At 34.8% G+C, this 25,745-nt stretch overlaps 1 protein-coding gene across 7 annotated transcripts in view; it reads right to left on the bottom strand.

Moving 5' to 3' along the window:
* The window catches only part of LOC129948838 (phospholipid-transporting ATPase IA), a 132,449-nt gene that overhangs the window by 48,674 nt on the left and 58,030 nt on the right, over positions 1-25,745 (bottom strand). For all 7 annotated transcript variants that reach the window (XM_056059928.1, XM_056059929.1, XM_056059926.1 and 4 more), the window contains 3 exons: positions 6,780-6,900; positions 6,521-6,704; positions 6,287-6,447 (listed from right to left, as the gene is read on the bottom strand). In XM_056059928.1, coding sequence (XP_055915903.1) covers positions 6,287-6,447; positions 6,521-6,704; positions 6,780-6,900 — 466 coding nt within the window. The remainder of the gene's footprint in view (positions 1-6,286; positions 6,448-6,520; positions 6,705-6,779; positions 6,901-25,745) is intronic.

Raw genomic sequence — 25,745 nt, 5'->3', positions numbered from 1 at the left:
GGTTTGATAAGGATTTTTTGAAAGGAAAATGACAGCTATTTTTTGTGATTTGACCAAGATTAACAAATTGCCATCGCGAAGTTGGATTATGTATTCATAACCTGTGTTGATACCATCTATTGCTTTTTTAAGTAAGAACTCAATAAAGGAGGACAGTGGTTTTTCATTATTAGTTGGGGAGACAACTATAAATTTGAGGTTGGCATATGTTGAATAAGTTGGGTTTGAGGGATTTAAGTCTATATTTGTATAATTAGGTTTTGTTTTTTTTTTAGTAGTAGGTTCGGCATGCGCATCTATTTCTAAAGCACTGAACCGGTTACCTGAAAGCACATGTGGCCCGTGGGCCATTATTGCACCGCTCTTATCACTAATCGTTTTTTTTATTTCTTAACGGAGAAGAAAGAGAAAATTATAAGATAGAAAAGAAAATATTGCTATTGAGATAGCGGGATAAATACACACGAAAACAAGTTAGATGCACACTAATAAGCAAAGCAATGCTGTCGGCTTGAAGATTAGTCGGTGACTGTCTCACATAGATTATTTTGAGCTTTCAAGTGAAAATTCAGATTAAGTAGATCTTTCGCATTTAAACAATGAGGAGAAGAGAATCTAAGTAATATTTTAAACCAGTACCAATGTTGGATTTTAAAGGAAGGTGACAAGCCTACTAATACAAACACTGTAATGCTTGAGTTAAGAACAACAACTAATAAAAAAATTAATTCCAGGATTTATAGGCTCCCTCCAAAGCACGAAGAACAAGTTAGGAGACAAGTTATGGATATGAAAAAACAGGGGGTTGTTAGATAATCAAATAGTAGATATTCCTCTCCAATAGTTGTAGTCCCGAAAAAGGTTGGTAAATCGGGCAAACAAAAGTTCAGACTTTGATTTGCCCAATATAGACAGTATATTAGACAAGTTAAGAAGAGGCCAGTATTTCACAATATTAGATTTAGCTGAAGCGTATTACCAAATTAAAATGCATCCAAGAGATATTCATAAAACTGCATTTGTTACTCCAAATGCTAAGATAAATATAAATGAATAAAATTTTTAAAACAAAACATCAAGAAGTATCCAATACTTAGATTTCCTAATTTTGAAAAACAATTTACACTGTTTGCTGATTCCTCAAATTTTGCAGTACTTACTCAAGAAGGTCAACCGGTTTGCTATGCGTCGATATCTCTAAACGACCATGAAAAAAGTATTCATCCACTGACAACGAATTTCTTGCTATTGTACGATCTGACGGTCTGACATATTTCAGATCGTACCTTTGGGGAAATAAATTTAAAATAATCAACCCATTAATAAAAAATTTAACGGAAAAGAAATTTCGACAAGAAACCGGAGATGAATACTCAAATTGATTTTACCAAGCCAAATTCTCATACAGGAAACTCTGATATTGAACGTTTTCATTCAACATTTCTCGAAATTTTATTAACAATTAAAAATAAAGCTCTAGCTATAAATCGGAAGATACATAAGCACTTAAAATTTATAATAATAGTTTTTATTCAACTTTAGAGATGAGTCCAAACAAAGCGGTAAAGACAGATTCTATAGTTTTAGATAATAATACCAATAAGCACAAAAAACATAAAATACAGAAGAGAAATTTAGATAGGGAAGAAGTGAAAGATTTATATGAAATTATAAACATTTACACCATAAAAATGAACCTTATTTCAGAAAAAAAAACTACATAACATTCATCCAACAACGATTAAAAGACCTAATAAATTTGCTGGTTCGTATTAGGATAATGCTTTGGATAATCATGATAACAGCAACGGTAGTGGAGAAAGCTTCTCTTATCTCTCGAATACAAACTGACCACGGATTTACCTCCATCAATCGAGCTACAGTGAAATTGAGCAATCAAAATCAAAGGTAAGAGCTTTGGTTCCCAAATCCCGAGATAAAGGTATTTTTAAACTTAATTGCAACCGGTCATTGGTTATTCGGAACCATGGATGATGATAATAGAAATAAAACTTTAGAGCATTTTAAAGTTGTAGATATCAATAACGAAAATGCAATAAAAAGAGAGATTTGAAATCGGTGAGAAATCTTAAAGAGATAAGTGAACAATAGTTCTTTCAGGAGAATTGCCAGTTTATTGTTCTAAAATGTATCCAGAGAGAGAGAGGAAGTTATTTTAGCTGTTTGGCTAAATCTTCATACGGCACGAGATCAAATCTTTTTTTTTTAAATAAGGCAAGTAAGTAAGTCTAACTACTATTTAGACGGTATCAATTCATATTATATTGATTTTTACTTGTTTAGTTAAAACCACGGCGGTTACAGTGGTGAATAAAGTTTTAAATACCAAAGACGTGATTACGATGTTATTGCTAAAATTTTGAATTCAGAACCGCATTCTTGCCACCAGAGTAATAGTTTGTTTTCAATTGTAATTTAACTAACTAAAATTTACACTTAAAATAAACTACAAAAATTAAGTTATGTAAAATTATTTAAAATTAAAAAAATGATCAGATAATTTATATGATTTTTTTTTTCAATTAAAATAGCTTTTGTGTTTACTCTTAAGACTAAAATTTCAATTCAGGAACATCCCAACCACGAAAATAGACCAAACAATTTCCGAATGATTTATGTATCCACTTCATAACAGTTAATAAAAAAAAAACTAAATAAAATAAATAAATCATTATTTTTGTGAAAACATTTACAACATTTATTTAGCACTTCAGATTCTGTTGGTTAGGATTGTTTCGTTTTTAAACGCAACCATGAAACTTTCAAAATGAAGCAATTTGATGGGCCTGAGGAGAGGACTAAAAGCGAGTAAGTGTTTGGTTTTTTCATCATTTAACGCACACTTTCTCACTCAGTAGTTTGTAGGCAAACCGAAATGTCAGTCTGAGATTCCCATATTTTTAAAAAGTGTATTTTTGCTACCAACTATATTCAAATTGAGAATAATTTTAACATTGGAAGAAGTTGCACGTTTTTTCAGTACTTCAATTAAAAAAAGGGGCAACTTTCCATTGCCGCAGCACGAATTTCCTTCTGATTTTTTTGTACAGTTGGGTAGGGGTCTCAATAGAATATTAAGGCGAGGAAACAACGTGAAGTCATAGAAAAAAATATTTTCTTTTTCGGACTTAACCCTACTTTTTTGTATTGCATTTTTTGAGCCTAAAACAAATTGTTTTTAATTGATAGCACGACGTAATAACAGCTAGGAATGTAAGGGAGGCAAAACCCCTGCTTGGGATCACTATAGGTTTTGGGGTGGGTGCGAGTTTGGGTATATGCAAATTACTTTTTGCATTTGAGCACTAAAATCAAAGAAATCCCAGCAAAAAAAAATCAGGTGTGGCAGCACTGAACAAAAAACAAGGAAGATGTGTCAAAATCAACCATTTTTTCGTGTTTTGTATGTAAAAAAGTGAACTTTGAAAATTAATTAAAAATAGATATAAATGTTTCCTCGCTCTAAAATTGCTATAGTTATTACTTATTTGCACATATTTATCAAATAAAAACTTCGTGCTGCGGTAATGGAAAGTTGAACCAAAAGAAAAATATAATAGTAATTTGGAAATCATTTATTCACTCATTTTTGTAAAAAATGATGTGGTTTAAGGTTGTTTACATTTTAAAAAATCAAGCTATAATCTTCCAATAGAATCAGATTAATTTTAAAAGAAGAGAAAATAATAACTTACACAACAAGAAGGAAGGAAGGAAGAAGTAGTTTTTTGTTATTTTAAACATTGAGGATAAAAGATCATATTTAAACAGGGTTGAAATCTATTCATATTCTTATAAAGGGTGATTTTTTTGAGTTTAGTATTTTCATGCATTAGTATTTGACAGATCACGCGGGATTTCAGACATGGTGTCAAAGAGAAAGATGCTCAGTATGCTTTGACATTTCAGAACTGAAGCCGAACGATCTGCCACAACGTCGAATTTTCAGTGAATGGGCCCTAGAAAAGTTGGCAGAAAATCCGCTTTTTTATCGACAAATTTTGTTCAGCGATGAGGCTCATTTCTGGTTGAATGGCTACGTAAATAAGCAAAATTGCCGCATTTGGAGTGAAGAGCAACCAGAAGCCGTTCAAGAACTGCCCATGCATCCCGAAAAATGCACTGTTTGGTGTGGTTTGTACGCTGGTGGAATCATTGGACCGTATTTTTTCAAAGATGCTGTTGGACGCAACATTACGGTGAATGACGATCGCTATTAAAGCTGTCAAAGTAACGTTAAAATGAGTACCCGTATGTATACGTTACTTTTGGTATAAATATTCGGTACAAATGTATCGTTACTAGTTACTTTCGTTACTTTCATTGAAATTGGTATTTTCGTTAAAAATGTATTAGGTACATATTTCAGACGTACAAGAGCACAAGCCAAATGATACATTTTTGTTTAAAATTGTACATAAACACAAAGATAGTTTGTGTATGTGTTAATTTGAATGCAGCTGATATCAGGATATTAGTTTTCTCAGCACAGTGAGCGGAAAATATGAAGTAAATATTGAGAGAAACTTAAATAAAAGATATTAAATGTGTTGTATTGAAAATATATATTTAAATTTTTGTCATTTTATCTTTTTTATATTATACTTTTAAAGAGCCAAATTATACTTCCATTGCATTGGCTATTGCATTTGCATTACATTCGTTACCTGATATATTTGGAATTTCTTGGACATCTTCGCACGTTTCGATAGGGATACGTCTAGAAGGCATTAGAGAAGGTTGCACATTTGGAACATTTGGTTTAGACAGTAATTTTTTTTTAAATTTGTAACTGAACCACCTTTAACAGAATAACATGTCTTGAATTGGACTAAAAAAGTTCCAAAGTGTACTTCTTTTTCTTTTTCAATATCAATACTGACACAAAGTAACGGTAACATAAGTAAATGATGCAATACATACAAATAACAATAACACCAAAAAAAAAAGATATCAATACCACATATCAGAGAAAGGGAGATAGAAAACCAAACTGCCAAAATAAATTTTGCCTACAATTAGAAGCTAGTGCAGCGGAATGTTGTTTTTTCTCATTTCAATTTGAACTCTGCATTGTCTATCTCTCATTCTACAACCTACAACAGATACGAAAAATGAAAAGAGACGTTACCCATTACGATAAAAACGCACACTTAACTTATACTACTCAACTATTTAGCTATATGTACATGTTAACTCAACTCACATATGACACACACAGTTCACAGAAAAACGAAACACAGCACACTATCTCAGGATACATTATGACAGTGTAATACCACTTTCTATGCTGGTATGTAATGCGTCATTTAGTATGAAATAACTACCTAAACAAAAGTAACTAGATCATAAAAGTAACGACATTTATTTCAGAGTACCGAAACGTTACTCGGTACAAACTAAAATACCCGTTACTAAGTAACGAATACATACGATATGCTACAGCTCTAATCGCTATCGTTCAATGCTAACAAACTTATTGTTGCCAAAAATGGAAGAACTGAACTTGGTTGACATGTGGTTTCAACAAGATGGCGCTACATGCCACACAGCTCGCGATTCTATGGCCATTTTGAGGGAAAACATCGGAGAACAATTCATCTCAAGGAATGGACCGGTAAGTTGGCCACCAAGATCATGCGATTTGACGCCTTTAGACTATTTTTTGTGGGGCTACGTCAAGTCTAAAGTCTACACAAATTAGCCAGCAACTATTCCAGCCCAAAGTTACCCAAAATTGGACTTTCCGAATGGACCACCTAAGACGCAGCCGCGGTCAACATTTAAATGAAATTATCTTCAAAAAGTAAATGTAATAGACTAATCTAACGTTTCAAATAAAGAATCGATGAGATTTTGCAAATTTTATGCGTTTTTTTTTTAAGTTCTCAAGCTCTTAAAAAATCACCGTTTATAATATTGACGATAAAGGAAACAAATATCCCCTACTTGTTTTTTTTTAATAAAAGAATTTTTAATTACTCCATGATCAAGGAATTTCTTTTGTCTGTAGCAATTAGATGTAAGAAATTGACTGCAAACCACTCGTTTCCGTTAAAAAACAATACCAAAATAATGTTTAATAAATAATTTGTGCGATAAGAAGAATATTTTCCAATACATATATATACGTATATAGTATACACGAGTATATTAACATATTTCAGATGATTGTAGATGTATTATACTGGCCAATTACAAAATCCAAGATTGTTAAATTTAGATGCATGTACATATACAATATATAATAAATACAAATAATTACCTTGAAGAGAGTAATAATAGATCAGCTGGAAAAAACGTATTGTTCTGTATTTTGACAATGTCTCCCACGCAAAGTTCTTGCCATCGAACAAGATTCCAGGTACCTTCACGTAATGTTTCAACAAGTCTGTGATTGATTTCATTATCGGCTCTATGTCGTTTCTTAAAAACAATAAAAAAAATAATTAATTTTAAATTACCATTATAATTCTGTTAAGTAATATTTTAAGCTTACAAAATCCTCTATAATTTCTTTAATCGCACTGACTGCTAGTATAAATATTAATGGAACTAATGTTGTGTATCTACCAGTTGGTGAAACATCAGGAATTTGTTGTAGTAATGCGATTAGTAAGAAAAAGCAATTCGAATAACGCCTAAATTGTTCAAAAAGGAACGAAGGTAAAAAGCTTATAAAACTGAAAGAGACAAAATATTTCACCAATGAAAATTATATTTGTATTTAAAAGGTTGGTAGGTAAAAATAAACTCACTTATATTTTGCAGTTGATATGTGATTACTGCAAAATTTTTGTAATTGTGGCCTATTTATGAATATTACCCTTTTGTCTACATCATCGAGAGTAACACCTGATGTTGTTGCATCATCGTCATCTGTAAGAAACAAATTTAATTGATTTACTAATGCGAAGACAGTAATTCATTTTATGTAAGAACTATATTTTTAAACCCCACTTCACAATTTCAAAAAGAACGAACATACTTTTATTAACCGAAATAACTGGTTATATCTTCGACTTTAAATTAGATGGAAAATTAGTCTTTGTTCTAAATTTTGTATACATACATCAATTTATTTATTTAATCCGTTAATTATCTAACGTTAATATAAACTTATAGCTATTTACATAATTTTTAATTTAAAATTTTAATTAATATAGAAATAAATAAATACTATAACAAATTAAAAAATCTTTCTTTAAATTGTTTGCTTTTAACATTGTCATTAACAGATGAAATTAAATTATAAAATTTATTGAAGACTGAAATCAATTGAGGGGCTATTCATACCATAGTTAGTTCTGCTAAAGATCGGACATAAAGGTATCTGTCTTCTTATGCTAGCTAAAATTTAGACGATTCAGAGCTGTTGCGGATATAATAGAACCATTAATTAATTTTAAAATAAAACAAAATTGGAGATATTGTCTATGTTGTGAAAGTGTAGGGAGCTGTATTAGCAAAAGTCTCTGAGAATAAGGAGGTGGTGTAAATATTTGGGAAAACGGAAGAAAACGAAGACAAAAACGCATAAATCTTTTTTGGATACTTTCAAGTCTGTCAATATGGACTGAATAGTATGGTGCCCATATAACACAGCCGTATTCAAGTATTGGAATTACAAATGATACATAAAGAAGTTTTAAGACGTATGGGTCACGAAAGTCACGAGAAAAACGTTTAATTAAACCTAGAATTTTATTAGCTTTTTTAACCATAAAGTTATAATGGTCACAGAACGTTAGTTTACTGTCAAGAATAACACCTAAATCAGAGAAAACGGAAAGCTTACAAAGGGAGGAAGAATCTAATAAATAGTTATAATCTATAATTGTTTTTTTGCGTGTAAAACACATAGTTTTACATTTGTCAATATTCAATAAAAGTCGGTTTGTATTGCACCATTCCCTAAAACTATGAAGATCTTCTTGAAGCTGTGAGCAGTCATTAATTGAACTAATAGATTTGAAAATTTTAATGTCATCAGCGTATATTAAAACGGAGCAGTTTTTTTTATAACGGATGTTATGTCATTTATATATAAGATAAATAATAAAGGACCTAAATGGCTACCCTGTGGAACACCAGAGTTGACGTAGAATTGGTCGGAGAATTCATTTCTGAATATAACGCTATAACTTCTGTTCTTGAGATAAGACGCGATCCACGTCAAGAATTTGTCGCTAAACCCTAAGGCCTTAAGTTTATGGACTAAAGTCTTGTGACACAATTTGTCAAAGGCTTTGCTGAAATCTGTGAATACGCAATCTACTTGTTTACGATCTTCGAAAGAGTCAAGGCAGAAAGAAGTGAAGTGAAGTAGGTTTGTAATTGTTGATTTATTCTGGACGAAACCATGTTGATTTTCACATACAATTGAATTACAATTAAATGATAACATCTTACAGATAATGGACTCAAATAGTTTGGGAATAACGGAAAGTTTGGCAATCGGCCGGTAATTCGTTATTTCATTCTTAGACCCTTTTTTATGAATCGGAGTTATAAATGCACTTTTCCATAATAGTGGGAAAACTGAGCTTCTAAGAGATTCATTGAACAAAACAAACAGAGGGTACCATAAATGAGACACACATTTTTTTAAAACACATGATGGTACTCCATCAGGGCCACGGTGAAAACAGTCATCAAGTTCTGAGACACAACGAACAATCGAATCCTCACATATTGTCAAGTCAAGTGAGTTAAGGTGAATTTAAAAAGAAGGAGGTACGTCGAAAGCATCTTTGAAGAAATTAGCAAACATATTTGAAATTATTTGGGAGTCATGACTTGTTGTGTTATTAAAAGACATAGCGTTTGGGTAACCGTCAGTTTTTCTTTTACTTTTCACGAAATCCCAGAAGTTTTTTGGGGTCTGTTTCAATTCATTTTCAATTTTCATAATATAGTCAGAGTATAGAATATTGGAGTAGTCAATGAAAATATTTTTAAGTTCGGAGTAAATCCTGAAGTCTTTTTCTGCTCTAGTTTTACTAAATTTTAGCCATGCCTTATTTCTTTTATTTTTTAAGTTTTTTAATTGAGTGTCAAACCATGGTGGAGTTTTAGATTTATAGCGAGATTTCCGTAATGGCGTAGTTTCATAAAAACAGTTAAAAATAATACTATACAAATTTAGACACATGTCATCAATATTACGATTTAGGAGCAGTTGATTCCAGTCAACATTACACAATAAGTTAGTTAGTTCATTAAAGTTACATTTTTTAAAATTGAATTCAAGTTTTTCATTTGATGTATTAGGGATAATGCACACATTTATAATCAGTGATATATTTAAAGCTGGATGGTGACGGTCTTCTTCTACTAGTTTAACATCGGCTGGAGATACAGCTACGTCAGTATTTAACGTGTCGGAGAAAAATATTAGGTCCAAATATTTGTTGTATTGATTGGCAACTCCATTAAATTGAACAAGTCCACAAGAAGCTAAACCATCAATAATTGTGAATTCATTGGTGCTCGTTGGACTGATAGGTGTAAAATAGTTGAAATCTGATGATTTTGTCCAGTTGAGGTTCGGAAGATTGAAATCACCTACGATGAGCAGTTCATCATTAGGTTCCATTTGGTCGTGGATCTTCTCAGTTAAATGCATGCAATTTTCATAGACAAAACTGGTAGATCTTGGAGGTATGTATACTGAGATGATAAAGAGATAACCTGTTTCCAATTTGATTTTAATACATAGCATTTCGACGTCAGAAAGATCAAAAGTATCAACCAAAGTGCATATAAGGTAGTTTTTTTTACCGCGAATAGTATTCCACCACCGACTGTCTCCGAGTTCCTCGATTGGTGCCTATCTCGTCTAAAAACTTGGTAAGTTGAGTCAAAGAGTTCGGTATCTATGAAGGAATTATTTAACCATGTTTCTGTAAGAGTAATTATGTCATGTTGTAGATTGTTAATATTTTTATAGATCGTATTGATCTTTGTCCTTAGGCCATTGACGTTTTGGTAATAAATCAAAACTTGTTTAATCTGCCTCTTTGATAATAATGCATTGTCCGGGTCTCTTGAAAAGGGTTAAAGGATGACGACTTTATATTATTATTTTGTTTATTCTCGAATTCGTGTATTATGATCCCTTTCGGCCAAAGCAAAGTTGAGTTTAGAAGGTGGAAGATTGAGTCTGGAACTCTTATCTTAAAAGATGCATATTTCGAGTGGTTTCGATGAATCATTTTCTCAACTTTTAATAGCGACGTATCAGTCTTGTTCGAAATAAAGTTTTTAATATCGAGGGCGTTTGTTGAAGGGGCAAGTTTAGATAAAAATAAAGTTCGATGGCCTTCTACTACTTTCAATCCACATGAGATAGGTGAGTTTAGATGAGTTTTCTTTGGAAGGGATGAAAATAACAATGAGTTTGCTAACGTTGATGATGATGGGTTTGCATTTGCGAGTAATGGCTCTATTGATGATATTGAAGTTGCTTTTGCTTTGATCGGGACAGAAGATGTTGATAAGGTTAGAGTTGATTGAAGATGTTGAGAAGGGAGTTCAGATGCAGAGGGAGAAGCGGCCCTGGCAGGCTTCTTCGTTGAGGGATTAGCTTCACTATATTCGGCGTCACTTTCGTCAATTTTCCGCTTTAATGATGCTGCATCGTTTAGTGATCGGCTATGAGTCATTTCATTTTCGACACTATGAGAATCCATGTTGTGAATTGTGTCAGTTTCGTCAGTTATTTGGTTTAAAGATGAGGTGCCATTAGCGATTCACTATTAGTCATTTCGACTTCGTTATTATGAGACTCAATATTTTATACTGGTGACAAAGTGGTTATTTTGTCAACTTTTTCGGTAAGACGAAGTAATTGGTTATGCAGCTTTTCTAGATTATATTTGTTTTGTATTATGTGACATATTATTGAATCAATCAAGTAGTCCATAGTTTGATGGCATATGGTGCAAGAAGACATTAAGATGAGTGTATGTAGCGACGACGTTGCTGGAGGATTGCGAATGGTTCGTGTATTTTCTGTCGGTTTGGATAATGAATTTGAATTGTACTCCTCAAAGTATGCAACGATAGTTAATATAACACGTAAAACAGAATGTAGTGAATTTAGGAGGTACTTATACAATATGTATTATTTTAAAACTTTGAGTGATAATATTTACGATATTTTATAATTATTATTTTCTCTGAGAAATAAACTTGTGGGAGAAAAAAGTAAAATGTCACAGAAAAACAAAATTACCAAATTACCAAATGTTACAAAATGTTTGTTTTTCAAGATTTATAATAATTTAAAGAAATACACAAAGTCAAATCCAGACTCAAGGCTCAGGATCGCTTACTGTCACACTTTTAAAGTAATTTAAAGTTAATTCACAATTGCTTCAAGTAGAAAATAAGATTCTTTTAATTGAGCAAAACAAACAACAACCAACGTAGCACAGCAGAGAGCAACTTGACATCAATTGAAAAACTTATTTTAAAGGCCTTAGAGTTGAAACATATTCAATTTTATTATTTATCTTATTTTATAAACAATATTAATTAAAATATTCTTATACACATAAGAACACAAACAAATTTAAACCAAATTGAACGGTAAAAGTAGAAATAGTTGGGTAAGAAATTTTCCTTGAGGCTTAAAGTATGATGCAAGCGTTTTGGGACACGTGACAATTAAAAATGACCAATTATTTTTGTGAAAGCTGATGTTTTCTTCGTCTTAGGTTTTCAGAACTGTTAAGTCCGTTGGGAACTCTTTGAGGGACATAGGGCCTCTACTACGCCTAGGGGCCATCGTGTACTGTTTCCGGAGATGTGTTTTAGCTCATCCAACTCTTGTGTAGGGACGCTGATTCCACCTCGACTGTCCAGCGTAATGTGCTTCTCGGTCGTCCACCTCTTCTTCCTTCTTGTTTGAGCGGATTCCACTGCATTGCTTGGCCTGCAATGCAGTCGTTACCTTTTCGAAGCGTATACCCAATCCATTGCCACTTACGAATTATAGATACTATAGGTTCTTTACCTGTCCTTCTATGAAGGACTTCATTTGAAATACGGTTTGGCTAGAAAATCCATAGGATGTTAGGTTTGCAGCTTTTTTGTTATGGCTTTAGTACAACAAGCACAGATTCGACATTTGTGCGAAAGAATCGTAGCTTTATTCTTAAGCTGATAGTTATTCCTCCAAATTTTTGACAGCATCCGAACGCCGGTTTTGCTTTGCCGATGCGGTAGATGACGTCTTATTCGGTTAAACCTTTGATGGAACCGATGCTTCCAAGGTATTGAAAGCTCTCCTCTTTTTCCACCGGTTGTTTTGGGGGAATTCATTTTCAGCCCCACAACTTCAGCTACTCTCTCCACACTTGATGTCATTTGATGGAGATCCATGATCCTATGAGAGAGTAAACAAACATCGTCAGCGTAATCCAAGTGCTTTAAATAGGATGTCAAAATCCATTGGATCCCTCTGCTACCTGATAGAGCTGAGCGCAGTACATCGCCTATCACCAAAAAAAAACAATATTAGCGACAGAATACAGCCCTGTCTGACTCTTCTTTGGACTTCAAAATCCTCTGACAACCTACCATCATAAAGAACGTGACACTTGGATCCATCATATGCTGCTTTAATAATAGCAATTCGTTTTTCTGGGATGAATCTCCTCCGCAAAGCTAACCAGATATACTCCTGCTTACGCTTTCAAAGGCCTTCTCGAAGTCGATGAACAGCAGGTGTAGTGGTGCGCCAGTGCGTTAGTGTAGTTACGCTTGCACCGGGTGGCACACACTGCGGTAAACCGGTCTTCCCCTTGTGCAGCAATTATTCGAGCCCTTAACTATTTGCGTTCGTTAATCCTTGCCCAAGATTCTTCTGTTGTTTCCTTCTTTCCGACTGACTATTTTATCAGCACTTGAAATGAAAACACTTTTCAAAGCATTCCAATAGTGTCGTCATGTACTGTGCTGCTGATTGTTCTCCTTTCGTAAAAAAGGTCGTCTCTGAATTGTTGACAGGTCGTGGGATCTTTTAGTCTGGCGATATTGAATTCGGGGGCTCGTGTTATTCCGATGGATCTTCGAACTGTAGCTGTACGCAATCTTAGGGTAGCTATCATTAAGTGGTGTTCACGGCCAAGTTCCATGTCGGCGCCTCTCTGTTTCGGACATCCAAGAGACTGCTTCTAAAGCGTCGACTAATCGCGAAGTGGTCAATTTGATTGGAAGACACTTGCTTATCCGTCGACACCCTCCTAATATTATAACAGAGTTAGTGCTTAAACACACCCCTCCACGGGTTTCACTTTGTGGTGGTGGAGGGGCTTAAGTACAACCTTAATGTGTTTGGAATTGCTAATAGCAAGGAAAAACTAAGTAAACCCGAAAAAATTCACCTAAAAACGAATACAGAACCGATTTCCAGGAACAACAACACACAACGAATATTTATGGCTCCATCGGTCTCAAAGAAATCATGTTGGTTTCATCAAACTAATTTTTCTTCAGGAATAACCTTAAAGAAAAAAATCATAGTGCCACCAATCACAAGGCTATTGGCGTTGCAGAAGTCAATGAACCTCTCACCATTATCATTGCAATTGCCGACTCCGTGAGCACCCTTAGCCGGTTGTTGTTACTGCCAACCTTAGCATTGAGGTCTCCCATAACCAAAATTATATCTGCGCGGGGAGTTTTGTTGTAGGCGGGTCCTAGTTGACTAGGACATTCATTCATTCATTCTCTTCATCAGATGCGAGCTCCGTCGGTGCGTAACACCATATAATAGTGACGGGTCGTACTCTGCTCTGAAACCTAGCTTTGACAAGGCTTTCTCGAAGAGGCTCCCACGAAATAAGGCTTCTGGTTGCCGTTTTTGTAGTGAGTAACCCAATTCCAGCTTTTCGAGCGTTTCCTGGATTATGACCAGAGTAGAGCAGTACAGTTTTAAGTGTCGGTGACTTGTATTTGCCTGATCCCAACCATCGCACTTCGCTTAAGCCTAAGTTATATATCCTTTACAGCATAAATTCTCTCACTAATTGGAGGAATCTGGCATTGTGCGGATCTTGACTTCCTGCGTCCAGAAGCGTCTTCACATTCCAGAAACCAATCTTTGTCCGGGTACAATAGCCAAAAGTCGTCAACGAGTTATCATTAATTATCCGAGGCGTAATTTCGGTTTCTGTAGCGGGATGGTGTTCAGTTACGAAGAGTGCAGTGGGGGCAGGTTGGTGGACTCTCTTTTTTTAAAAGGTGTTGGTGTGTGAGTGATGTGTGTCCCAGCCGTAATCTGACAAAAACGGTGTTCATCTGCTTCGAGGTGGTTATGTATTAGTTTGGATAGTTGCTCCAGTCAGTAAATTTTTGTTCTTAAACCTTGTGTTGGACTTCCACATAAGTTTCAGCTTGTTAGGGTAGTTTGTAAGTTAGTATCTTATTTTACTGATAATATTTGTCGTATTATTTGGGTTTTGAATTACATAGATCACCGACTGACTGTCAGAGCAAATCACAAATTTGCCAGGAAGTTTGGCGATTATCCTTGCTGTTTGTAAAATAACTGTCGCCTCTGCGGTGAAAATGGAAGCGATATTATCCAATATCTCTATGGATATTAGGGGACCGTTTTCGTACGTTGATGCAAGGGAGGTGCTTTCTTGGACTTTGGAACCGTCGGTGAATACTATTTTACAGTCATTTGACCTTAGTTCAGCTGTGATATCATGGAATAAGGGTTGGTACATGCTGTTCGATGCATTGCTTTTGTTATAATTAGTCATCTCCATAATAAAAGAGGACTTCTTAATACACCAGGGTTGGAAACTTGGGAAATATTTAACATATTACATATTATAGGAAGTTCCATTTAATTTGCGGCTGTTAATGCAATCGATATGGCTGATGGAATATGCTTGAGACATTTTGTTTGTCTAAGTGTTCTAATGAAACCTTGTGCAAAAGAAAGTTTGGTGTATAACTTAGCTCTGGTTTCTAAGATGCGTTCTTCCACTAAGGAATGTCCCGCCTTAGCCAACATATTCCGTACTGGACTGGAAAAAATTTAAACTCTTCCGTACTGCGTGGTGATATGGGATTTGATAATATTTATCGTTGTTTTGCCATAAATTAATAGGCCGTAGTCAATTTTACTTAATACTAGTGATCTTAGTTACGTTATATAGTGTTTTTAAAAGAGCATTTGATTTTGACATGATAGAAAATTAACTAAATTAGCCCTAGCAGCTAGACTTTTTTTTAAGTTCAATACAATGTTTTTTGAAGTTATATCGATCACTTAAGATAATACCTAAAATACTTAAATTATTTACATTGGCTATGTTAATATTATTAAATTTAAAATTGATTTGTTTCCAAGATGTTTTACGACAAACGTGTAAAATTTTGCATTTGTCTACGGATAGGTGTTAGTGCATTAGAAAAAAGAAGTTGTTCGTTTTGACGCATATAAAGACAAAATTTTGACGTGGTTTCGAGATGATAGAGCCTTTGTAATATAAAAATCCAAGTGCAGGAGTGCGTCTTCACAGCCTTCAATGGCCTTAAAGGCGACTTGATTAGAGCTTATGATGTTTTTGGATTCCAAAAAGGAAAGCAGTCTTTTCAAAACAATTTTTTCTAATATTTTCGGACTGCAAGGAATCAGTGATATTGGACTGTAACCGTTGATTCTATTATTTAGTTTGTAGGGTTTTAGGCAAAGACAATATAGTAACGAGCTTCCATCTCTGTGAAATGGTCCCTGGGCCAAAAATACTGTTGTAGTTTCAAAAGTCTGTGCTTAGCTATTGTTGGAAGGTTCTTGAGCATAGGATATAAGATACCTTTTAACTTCGAGAGACAACTTTGAAGTTCGAGTAATGAAATGGGTATTTCTATGTGCTTGGATTGAGGTGATAAATATTTATTGTTTAAAGGCGTATTTAGCGTATTTGTTTTGTTTGTTTTAAAAGCATCAGGGAAGGATTCATGTTTGGAGTGATTTGACCAAGTTTCTGCAAAAAGGTTACTTATTTCGTAAGGCGTAGTAATTTGTTGGCCTTTCTTTGAAATGTACGCAATTGAGCATGGTGTGTATGTTCCTGTAAGGCAACAGATTTCTTGCCATATTATCAAAAGGGAGGAAGTGGGATTTATTGCGGATGTAATCTCCCTACGAAATTTGGCGTTCGATTATTTGAAACCGATACGATTTTGCTGATTAGGATACTTTTTAAAAAGTGTCCATGCTTTGTTTTTTTCTTTTCGTAAACGTTGTAGTTCTGAGTTCCACCAAGATACTGTACGAGTTACATCTTTTGGAGAATTTTGGGGTATGGATTTATTGGCTGCAAATGTAATCACTTTAGAAATTTGAGCTGCCTCTTGTTTATATTTGAGGATGGTAATTTTTGTGTGATATGATCTTCCAGTTTGCTAGGTCAGTTTTAAATTTGGGCGTAACACGATATCTTTGGAGATTTGGACTGGATGTTAGTTATTATAGCGAAATGATCACTGTCGTAAAGATTTTCAAGACCAAGAAGAGAGCAGCTTGTTATATCTATGTGCGTGAAACTTTAATGCGTAGAAAAATGAGTAGGGGAACCATCATTGAGAACTATGAAGTTAAAGTTAGATAAAAACCTTTCCAAGATCGATCCACTACTGTTTTTTGAAGAAGAACACTCCAGGAGTTAACATCACTGGCTAAGATGACTTGAGTATTTATTAGTCAAGTTTTCTATAAAATAGTTATTGTTTTCAATTAAAGATTGTGTTACTTTTGATATAGGAGAATATGATTAATTTGTATTTTTAGAAACGTTTTTGGTATCTTGAGATACAATAGTTTGGGATGCGTTGTTTGCAGAGGTTTGCGAATCAGTTGGATTGTTTGCTTAAATTTTTAGGAGATGTTCATGGTATTTGTATTTGGATTTTTTGGCGGGTTTTGTGATTTATTTGTAAAAATATTGGAAATATTACTATTTGTATTGTTTAAACAGCATGTATTTAAGATAATTTTTTTTTGCGTGTTTTTAACTAAATTAGAAGATAATCCATTATTACTTGTTGTGGGAAGTGTTGAGGGTTTGTTTGAATTTTTAGCTTTATCTGCAAATGGTGCCGGTGAAAATGAGAGGTTAGCGGGGATAGTAATCTGTTCTTTATGAATCCTCTTTGCTTCAGCCATGGTGCATTTTTGACGAGTTTTTATTGTTAAAATTTGTTTGGCTTGTCTATACGACGGGCAGTGCTTAGAGGAGGAGGGGTGATAAAGTGAGCAGTTCGCAAATGTAATTTTTTTGCATGGAGAGGGTATATGTGGGGGAGAGTGCATTAATCGCATCTAACACTACCGGTGCATCGTTATGTTGTGTGGCCCAGTTACTGACAATTACGATAGCGCATTGGATTTGGTATGTAGGGAGAGACTTTGGCTTTATAAAAGCCAATATCTACCGAATTTGGTAGATTACATAGGTCAAATGTAAAACAACTAGAGCAGATGGTCTTACTTTTTTGTTTTCACCTACGCCTTCACTTCTAGTGAATTTATAAATGTCAGTCACACCTTGAGGTTTCATTTCGGCAATGATTTCAGCCTCAGAGACGTTTTGCAAGTATGGGGCAAAGGCTATACCTTTGATTCATTAGGTTTTTGGTGAAGTTTGACTTCACTGGGCAGGAATTAGCAAAATTATTAACTTCGAGGAAAGATTTAACAGCTTTTTGTGTTTTAACCAAAATAAGAAGGTAACCATCACGGAATTGGGTAATGGGAGTAGAGGAGAGATCACTATACATTTAAAATTTTTCGCATTTGATACCGCGGGCAGAGCAGGAAAATTGTGAAAAAGATTATTGTTAGATCTATGTTTTTTATTGGGTTAGTGGAATGTTGAACCCACATCAAGCGGTAGCCTCCTAAAGCGAGAGCCACCTAGCCCCCTAAAGCGGGAGCCAGCTAGCCCGTTGACCATTTTTAAAACGTTAGATAGCACTCACGTGTATTGTATTTTTTTTTACTAAGAAAAAGAAAAGAACATACGTTGCAAAAAGAAATACAACTAGATAAGGAAAAAATGGTATAACGGGAGATACCGGTTGTCAGAAGAGCACAAAGCAGTCTACGGACGATGCTTACAGTTCGGTGGTTAGTCGGTGATTGTTAAATATATATTTCTATGTTATTCTATATTATTGCCTTAAACAAACAAATAAATAAATTAGGTGGCGCAACAGTCCGTTGAGAACTAGCGTAGTGACTTACAACTCTCAACCATTCCTGTGTGCAAGTACTGTTGGCAGGGATTAAGAGGACCCAAGACTTCTAGCATGACAGTTCTACGCACTTACCATCACGCTAAGGGTACTTTCATATTATATTAATAAGATAACTTTCATGAACATTTAATTTAATGCAAAATATATTTGACATTTATTACTTTAGCAACATCCAGAGTTAGTTTTTTGTAGCTCCTTGTTTCTGATTGTGCAAAGCTTACAACTAATTTATGTATTATTTGCTCCACTGGATGTCTCTTCTATATTTTGGCTTTTTTTACCGAAAAAATTGTGGGTAACAATTAGTTTTACATAAAAATAACTATAACTGTGCGAAGAAAAGTCAGGAAATGTAAATTTAGGAATGAATTTTATTTTACCATCTGTGCAACCAAAATGTATATTGAATCAATATTGAATCTCATACATGATTTATTTGACCTTTAAATCATAGTTAACATTTTTTTTCATTTACTTGTTCTTTATTTTAAATAATTTTATGCTATAATATTAGCTTTGCATATTATTTTAGCATACCCTTTTCTGAGAGAAAGAGCAAATATTCAGATACTTAAAAAGAAATCTTGTGTAAGATATCTTCAGCATAATATTACATTTACTATTTCTTAACAAAAACTGAAGTTGTCTTTAAATTCCTGCGTTTGTCTAATTGGCTTTCAAGCACTTAAACTTCATAATCTGAATAGTTTGAACCAAGCATTTGAATTTGTTAGAAATTTTTAAATAGTGTAAATCCAAGCTGAACAACCGAAACAAAACACCAAAAGACTTTAGTTGATATTCTGATACTGATGATTTCTTCATAAGTCTTTTGTACCTCATTTACTAGTCTATTATTTTACCTACGCTACACTATTAATAAAAAAAATAAATAAATGCCACATTAAAAAACATTATGTAATATCTAGAACAGTTATCTAACATTCTTTTAATAAAATGTAAACAAAATATCTTGAGAAATTAATGTTTACGAATGAAGCACCGTCAGTTGGCTTGAATTTTGTATTTTGTTACGATTTTGTAAATGCGACCTTAACATCCTGATACCCGTCCTTAATTCCACTTTATTTATTTCAATTAATTCAAATTAATATACTTAATATTTATATTGGCAAAGTTTCTAGTTTGATCTTTGTTGTAATTTAGAATTATTGTTGAGAATATTAATCCAAATAAAATATAGCTCCCGACAATTCTCAAGGGTCTGTGGATATACAATTTAAACATCGTCCTTTGACTTAGAACTTATATTTGACACAACTTTTTTACCTTAACTAGAGTATAGTGCTTAATATCTGTCTAAGCGAGGTCTTCATTTATTTAAACAAATGCTCCTGAATTTCAACATGCGAGAAGTACCGGGCTCATGTATAAAACATTATTATGGTTGGAATACTACAACAACAACTTGATTGTGCTACCGCAAGGCGGGAATTACGTATGTTTCACGGGTACCAACCGACAATCAGATTCCTCCATTTGTGGTGCTTAGTCTTTCGTTGTAAACAACAACAAAACTTGTGCGACCTAATACAAATTCTAGTCTGTCAATCTGTCATTGCAATTGATAAACATAAATCTTGCATTGGGAGGACTTCCATCATTCAGCTGCGGTGGTGTGATGCGTTGTGCATCGTATCCGTTAGCAACTTGAGCAAGGTTTGAATCTCAGTGACGGTAGCCGGTTTTACGTAGAGAATAAAACTTTGTAGTGGTAAGTTTTGATTTTGTATTTTTTTTTTTGATACATATATTTTTGTTTGTACATTGCCTTTGACGTCTACTTATAATATTTGATATATTCTCGAAATTGCCTTCACTTGCCACATACATTTGTTCGTGTTAAAATCCATAACTTTTTCTTGGAAAAAAACCTTAGACTATACATTTTAGGTTTCATATTATTGTAGTACCCGTGGCATGATAGTTAGGGCGTTGGGTTGCTGGTTAGATCAATATTTATATTTCGACAGACATATAAATGCTGCCCTGACCAGGGCCAGAGGAGCCTTCGCTCTGACGAAAAGGCTGTTTTACAACAGTCGGCTTGACCCCAGAGTGAAGATATTTTGTTACATGACCCTCATACGGCCATTGATCGTTTATGGTAATCCTGTGTGGTACAATGTTGCCCCTTCCCAATGGGGCTCGAATCAACAGAATTGACAATTTCGTGATAAAACTCGTTCGAGGTCACATTGCAAGAGCTATTTCTTCTACCAACAATTTAATTTTCGAGGCGTTCTATCCGAATGACGAGTATTTTGAAGGTGCACGCTTGAGCGGCTTCATTCCACTAGAGGCATACCTCTTTTTAGATAGATGCGGTCTGGTACAGGATAGATTGTCAGTTCTGCTAATCTACCACGTCAGACGAAGAACCGTTGATAGGCGACTCCTGCATAATCAGGACGTCCTGGTACAAGGCAGAGCAGAGCTCCTTCGGTGCAGTAGGGCTGTGTTCGAACGGGACCGAATTGATAGCGTAAAACAGGAGAATCAGTTTTGGTGGCTTCAAACGGCATATAGTGTGTTGTCGGGATGGGGTTTTAAGCTTTGGCCGGCTTACATACTTGTTTAATAGTATTAGGGTTTTTTAAGTAGAATAAGCATGGTTAAAAAAAAAATTATAAAAAAATAGAAATAAATATTATTATTAAAAGGAAACAAGAAATTAAATAGAAAAAAAAATGTTAGATAGATTTGGTGCTGTGGTTGTTCCAGTTTTAAGTACCTTAAAGGTAGAATAGGTAATTTAAGTTATTTTAAGTTTTATGTTAATGACCTAATTTTAAGTAGACTTTAAGTAAAATAAGAAAAAAGTCATCGAAATTAGTTTTTTTTGTTGAAATTTACTAATAAATAAAATTGAATTGGAGCAAAATAGATCTTAGGGCCAAAAGGCATTAGAATTAAGTATTATTGTTAAATTTGGAGTGTCCGTATGGGACCAGAAAGTTAGTTGTAAGTAATGGTTAATTAGGCTAGATTTATAAATGTTCGTCTAGCTTTCAGATAGGTTTAAGATTGAATTAATACAAATGAATGTAAGAAAAAGTACGTTGGGCTGTCATGCCAGAAATTTGGGTTCGATCCCTGCCTGTGCCATCTAAAAGTTTTTTTCACGGTTACCGCCTCTTGTGAGGAATTGACAACATTACATGCACAGGAATGGTTGAGAGTTGTAGGTCACTAGGCCCTAGATCTCCACAAACTGTTGCGCCACCTAGTTTTTTTATGTTTCACTATTTTTCGTGTGGACCGTGTCTTTTCTAAGTCCACGTATCATTTTTCATATAGTTAAAGGCATTTGTTTTTCTATAATAAAAAAAAATCCTAAGGGTTAATTGTTCAAGAAAGGTAAGGTAATTATCTTTATTTATGAAATTCCTCCCAACACTTGGTGATCAAAAATTTAACAAAAATATAAGACAAAAGTTTAAACACAAAATGTGAATTTTAATTGGAAATCAATTTCTTATTACGAAGGTGAACATCAATGTTTTGTTGGCCTACCTGGGGCGGTCGGGCATCTAAGATAGGTTCTAATCATTTTTTCAACGAAGAAACAAAGTTTTCGACTTCAGCCCATGCAATGTTCTGTCATTTTTCTTATTAGTGGGAAAAAAGAAATACAATTCTTTATGGATATTCCGTTGCAATTCTCCAATCAATGACAGTGACTTTAAAGTCCGGGTTCATGGGTTGATGGGTTTCACCTCTTAACGTAGCTTAACATAAAAAAGTATCAGTGAATTGTCACAATTACCAACAACACAGCGAGTATTTTTTGTGCTCCCCTCCCATTCTGTTTATACTTCTTTCACAATTGCTTAACATAGCCATTCATGTTCTGCTGTCTTTGCGAAATAATAATTTTAAAAATTGGAGTTAACTTCTGTTTTGGGGTTCAGGAGCAGATCAGATTAGTTTAGTTTACCATTAAGGCATAACACTAATGGTAAATGGATGTACAAATGGTAGACATGTGCATTCAAGAGGACACAAGCGTCCACAGGTTTTTCTCAAAACCCACCTCTGTCTATCAACTCCTAATCTCACCTCCCCGCTGTGACATCGCGTGCCTAGTACCGCAACTGGAGATTGGGTTTTAACCCTAGTGGAAAGTTGTAGGGGCCAGCAAACGAGAGAGGGGAGATGTGTTTCCACTAAGGCACCTCTCCTTTTCCAGACGGCAGCGGACGAATTCTCGAGATGGAATCAACGGTGGCGTCTACAGTTCCAGTAAGGTTAAACTACTTAGTGAACACCTTATAGGGCTTCTACGACTTATTCGGAGCCCAGACCTATAAGTAGCTGTTCTATCCGCCTCCCCGCCCTTGGAGTTATACTAAGGATCTGGCCCTCCAGGTTGGGGGTTGTGCCTTCGGGGTGACTTCCTGACCACGTAAAAATGACCTTAGTTGCGAAGCTCGGATATGGACGGATTTAATGTTGACAACCCAAGCAAGCGAAATAAGGACAACGAACTTCGGATCTGTACGAGGAATGTTAGGTCCATTATAAGACCACGTGCAGCCACTGCGACTGATACCGAGAACAAAGGGTGTGGATTTGTTGTTGGAACTAGACTCAGGCAAATAGTCTTGAGTATAAACAGTGTGAGCAAGCACATCACGACAATCCGCATCAAGGATAAATTCGACAACATAAACCTTATATGCGCGCATGCCCCACAAGAAGAGAAAGATGAAGACACCAAGTACAAATTCTTCGAGCTCTTGGGCAAGACATATGAGCAGAGCCCTGGATATGACATTAAAATTATCTTAGGAGATTTAAACGCCAAGCTAGGAAGAGAAGACAGCTTTGGTAGCATAATCAGGACAACGGATTCAGTCTGATCGATTTCGTTGCGGGGCGAGACGTTCTGGTAGCTAGTACGCAGTTCACAAATCTTAATATCCACAAAGGGACAAAGAAATCTGCTATCGACGCACGACACTATAGTATACAGGATGTCCGAACTTTCCGAGGGGCCACAAGGTAGTGGTCCGACCTCGTCGTAGCCAAGGTACGGATACGGATATCCCGGTCCAAGCCAAAACAGAGAAGTACTGTGAGAAGTTGCGACGTAAGACGGCTACAATCGAAAGAGAAATGTGCTTTTCCGATCGATTCTCTAGTAACCTCTTAATGAATCCTGTGCTGCCTGCATTAGCATCGAAAACCAGTGGCAACATTGCCTTGCTGCCATCAGAGATGCCGACTCTGAATTGCTTTTTTTCACACGGCCACAACAGGGAAACCCTTGGTTTGACGACGAATGCCGGCAAGCGCACGCGATACAAAGAGTTCGATTCGAAGACCTTCCGACCTGGAGTGTTGATGTCCATGACCTAGGCATCTAAGCCGTTGGGCTTTAATTCTGTTAACTAAGTCACTGTCGCTGTATAGCCCGAACAGTTTGTCGTTAGGTCCAAAGAAGCAGCGATTTGCAAGAGTTATTCTTCGTTTGATTTCAGCGCCTTTTTTGACATCAAATGCATCGGTGAGATCTTTTCCGACCTTGATAGAGCAGCGTGCATTCTCCATCGTCATTCTGCCCAAACGGATAAAATTGACAGGGATGCCAAAACTAGACATTACTCTGTAGAGCTCTTCCCAATGGATGCTGTCATACGCGGCTTTAAAATCGATAAAGAGATTGTGGGTATCGATTTCAAGCTCTTTGGTTTTTTCCAAGATCTGCCGTAGTGTGAATATTTGGTCGATAGTGCGCTTTTCTGGTCTGAAACCGCACTGATAAGGACCTAATAGCTTCAGACGTTCACATAATACGGCAGAGAGGATCTTATATGCAATGTTAAGGAGACTGAAGCACACTATCATTGATTTGAGAAAACTTATCAATTTAATACAATCTGTGATGTTAAATATATACTACAACTTTCATAATGCAAATTAGAAATGTTGCATTCAGATAAATTCGTCCGTCCGTTGTGTGTTATTGTAATGGGTCGGATTTTTCAAATTGTTTAAATTTAAAATTCGAGCGAAATATCGCCGGATCAACGTCAAATCCCACTTTGAATTTTAATGTTGGTAATAATGTTAGTTTCGGGTCGCACGATTTGTCGGCCACCATAACTGTACCAGAGTTTAGGGTATGTTTGTTGTCTATGTACTTGCTAAGCCAGTAAACACATTAGTCCTATGATGAGCCGTTATTTTTTGGCTAATCTAAAGTTTATTTTTATTTATTCATATTATACTTTGATTCTTTAAAATGTAGTTTGTTGATATTCGAAACTACAAAAAAAAAAAAACATTAATCCTGATTATAATCTCAAATTTCGTCTTTTCCGTCAGTCCTATGGCGTCAGTACTGTGTCAGGTATATTGTTATTGTTCTTGTTTTCATGATTATTAGTACTTTTAAGATGAATATTTTTAGATTTTGAATGTAGTTTGTTTGTTGGTTACTTAGAACTATTTCGTAAGACTATGTCAAAGTAGTAAAAGATACTTGAATAACGTTACGTTAAATGTCAAAAGCCTGTTTTGAAAACTTGTTTAGTATTCCCTCCCAGTAGTACATATTAATAATAAAAAAAATCTGAAGTTTTTAAATATCTTACAATGTACTCAAAAAAGTGAATGGCCCGATTGGAAACAATATATATAATTAGAATAGCTATACCTATCATATACACCCGAATTTGTAAAAGTTCAATTTAATAACTGTCGTAAACAAAATATCCTCAAAAGTTACCCAACTTTTGTATAGTCACCCATATATGTTATGTATACAGTTACTCCCAAAATTGAGCTTACACCAAGTAAATAAAGATATCTTGTTTATATTGATGTAATTAAAGTACATAATATTATTTTTTCTTTCAGTATGCTTTTTAATTTATTTCTTTTTAAAATAATGTAAGGTGTAAACACTCTTCATTTCTTTCACTCTAATATCGTGTTATATTAGAATAAGTACGTAGCAATTGTTGTATTTGTATCAGTAAATTCTTGTGTAAGACATGTAGAATAAGGGGCAATATCTAGTGGTTAAGAGGAGAACTCGCTTCGTTAAGTATTGAGAACATTCAGCGCCTACAAGAACCTAGTAGTTTCTCGAACCAATTTAAGGGATATAAATAGGCACTCGTAAGCGAAGCGGTTAATTGTTATTGATTGTGAACTGCGATAAAGTACAGACTGTAGTTGAAAAGTAATTATTGAAAGTGTTGAATAAATAAATTTGGAGCGATTTAAATAAAGTAAATTTGTGTTTTATTTACAAGTGTGAATAAGTTTTAACTGTCCGACCACCAATTTTTTGGTGAAATCAGGAGAAATAGATTCCCAAAGATCCTTAGTTTTAGGTTTTTTTAGTTTTTTCTAAAAATATTTTTTAACTAATGCTCAATTGGATTGAGAACCGGTGATTG

The sequence above is a fragment of the Eupeodes corollae genome, chromosome 3, assembly GCF_945859685.1.
Source record: "Eupeodes corollae chromosome 3, idEupCoro1.1, whole genome shotgun sequence".
Taxonomy (NCBI): Eukaryota; Metazoa; Arthropoda; class Insecta; order Diptera; family Syrphidae; genus Eupeodes; species Eupeodes corollae.
The sequence above is the reverse complement of the archived record's forward strand: the minus strand, read 5'-3'. Positions and strand labels throughout refer to the sequence as shown.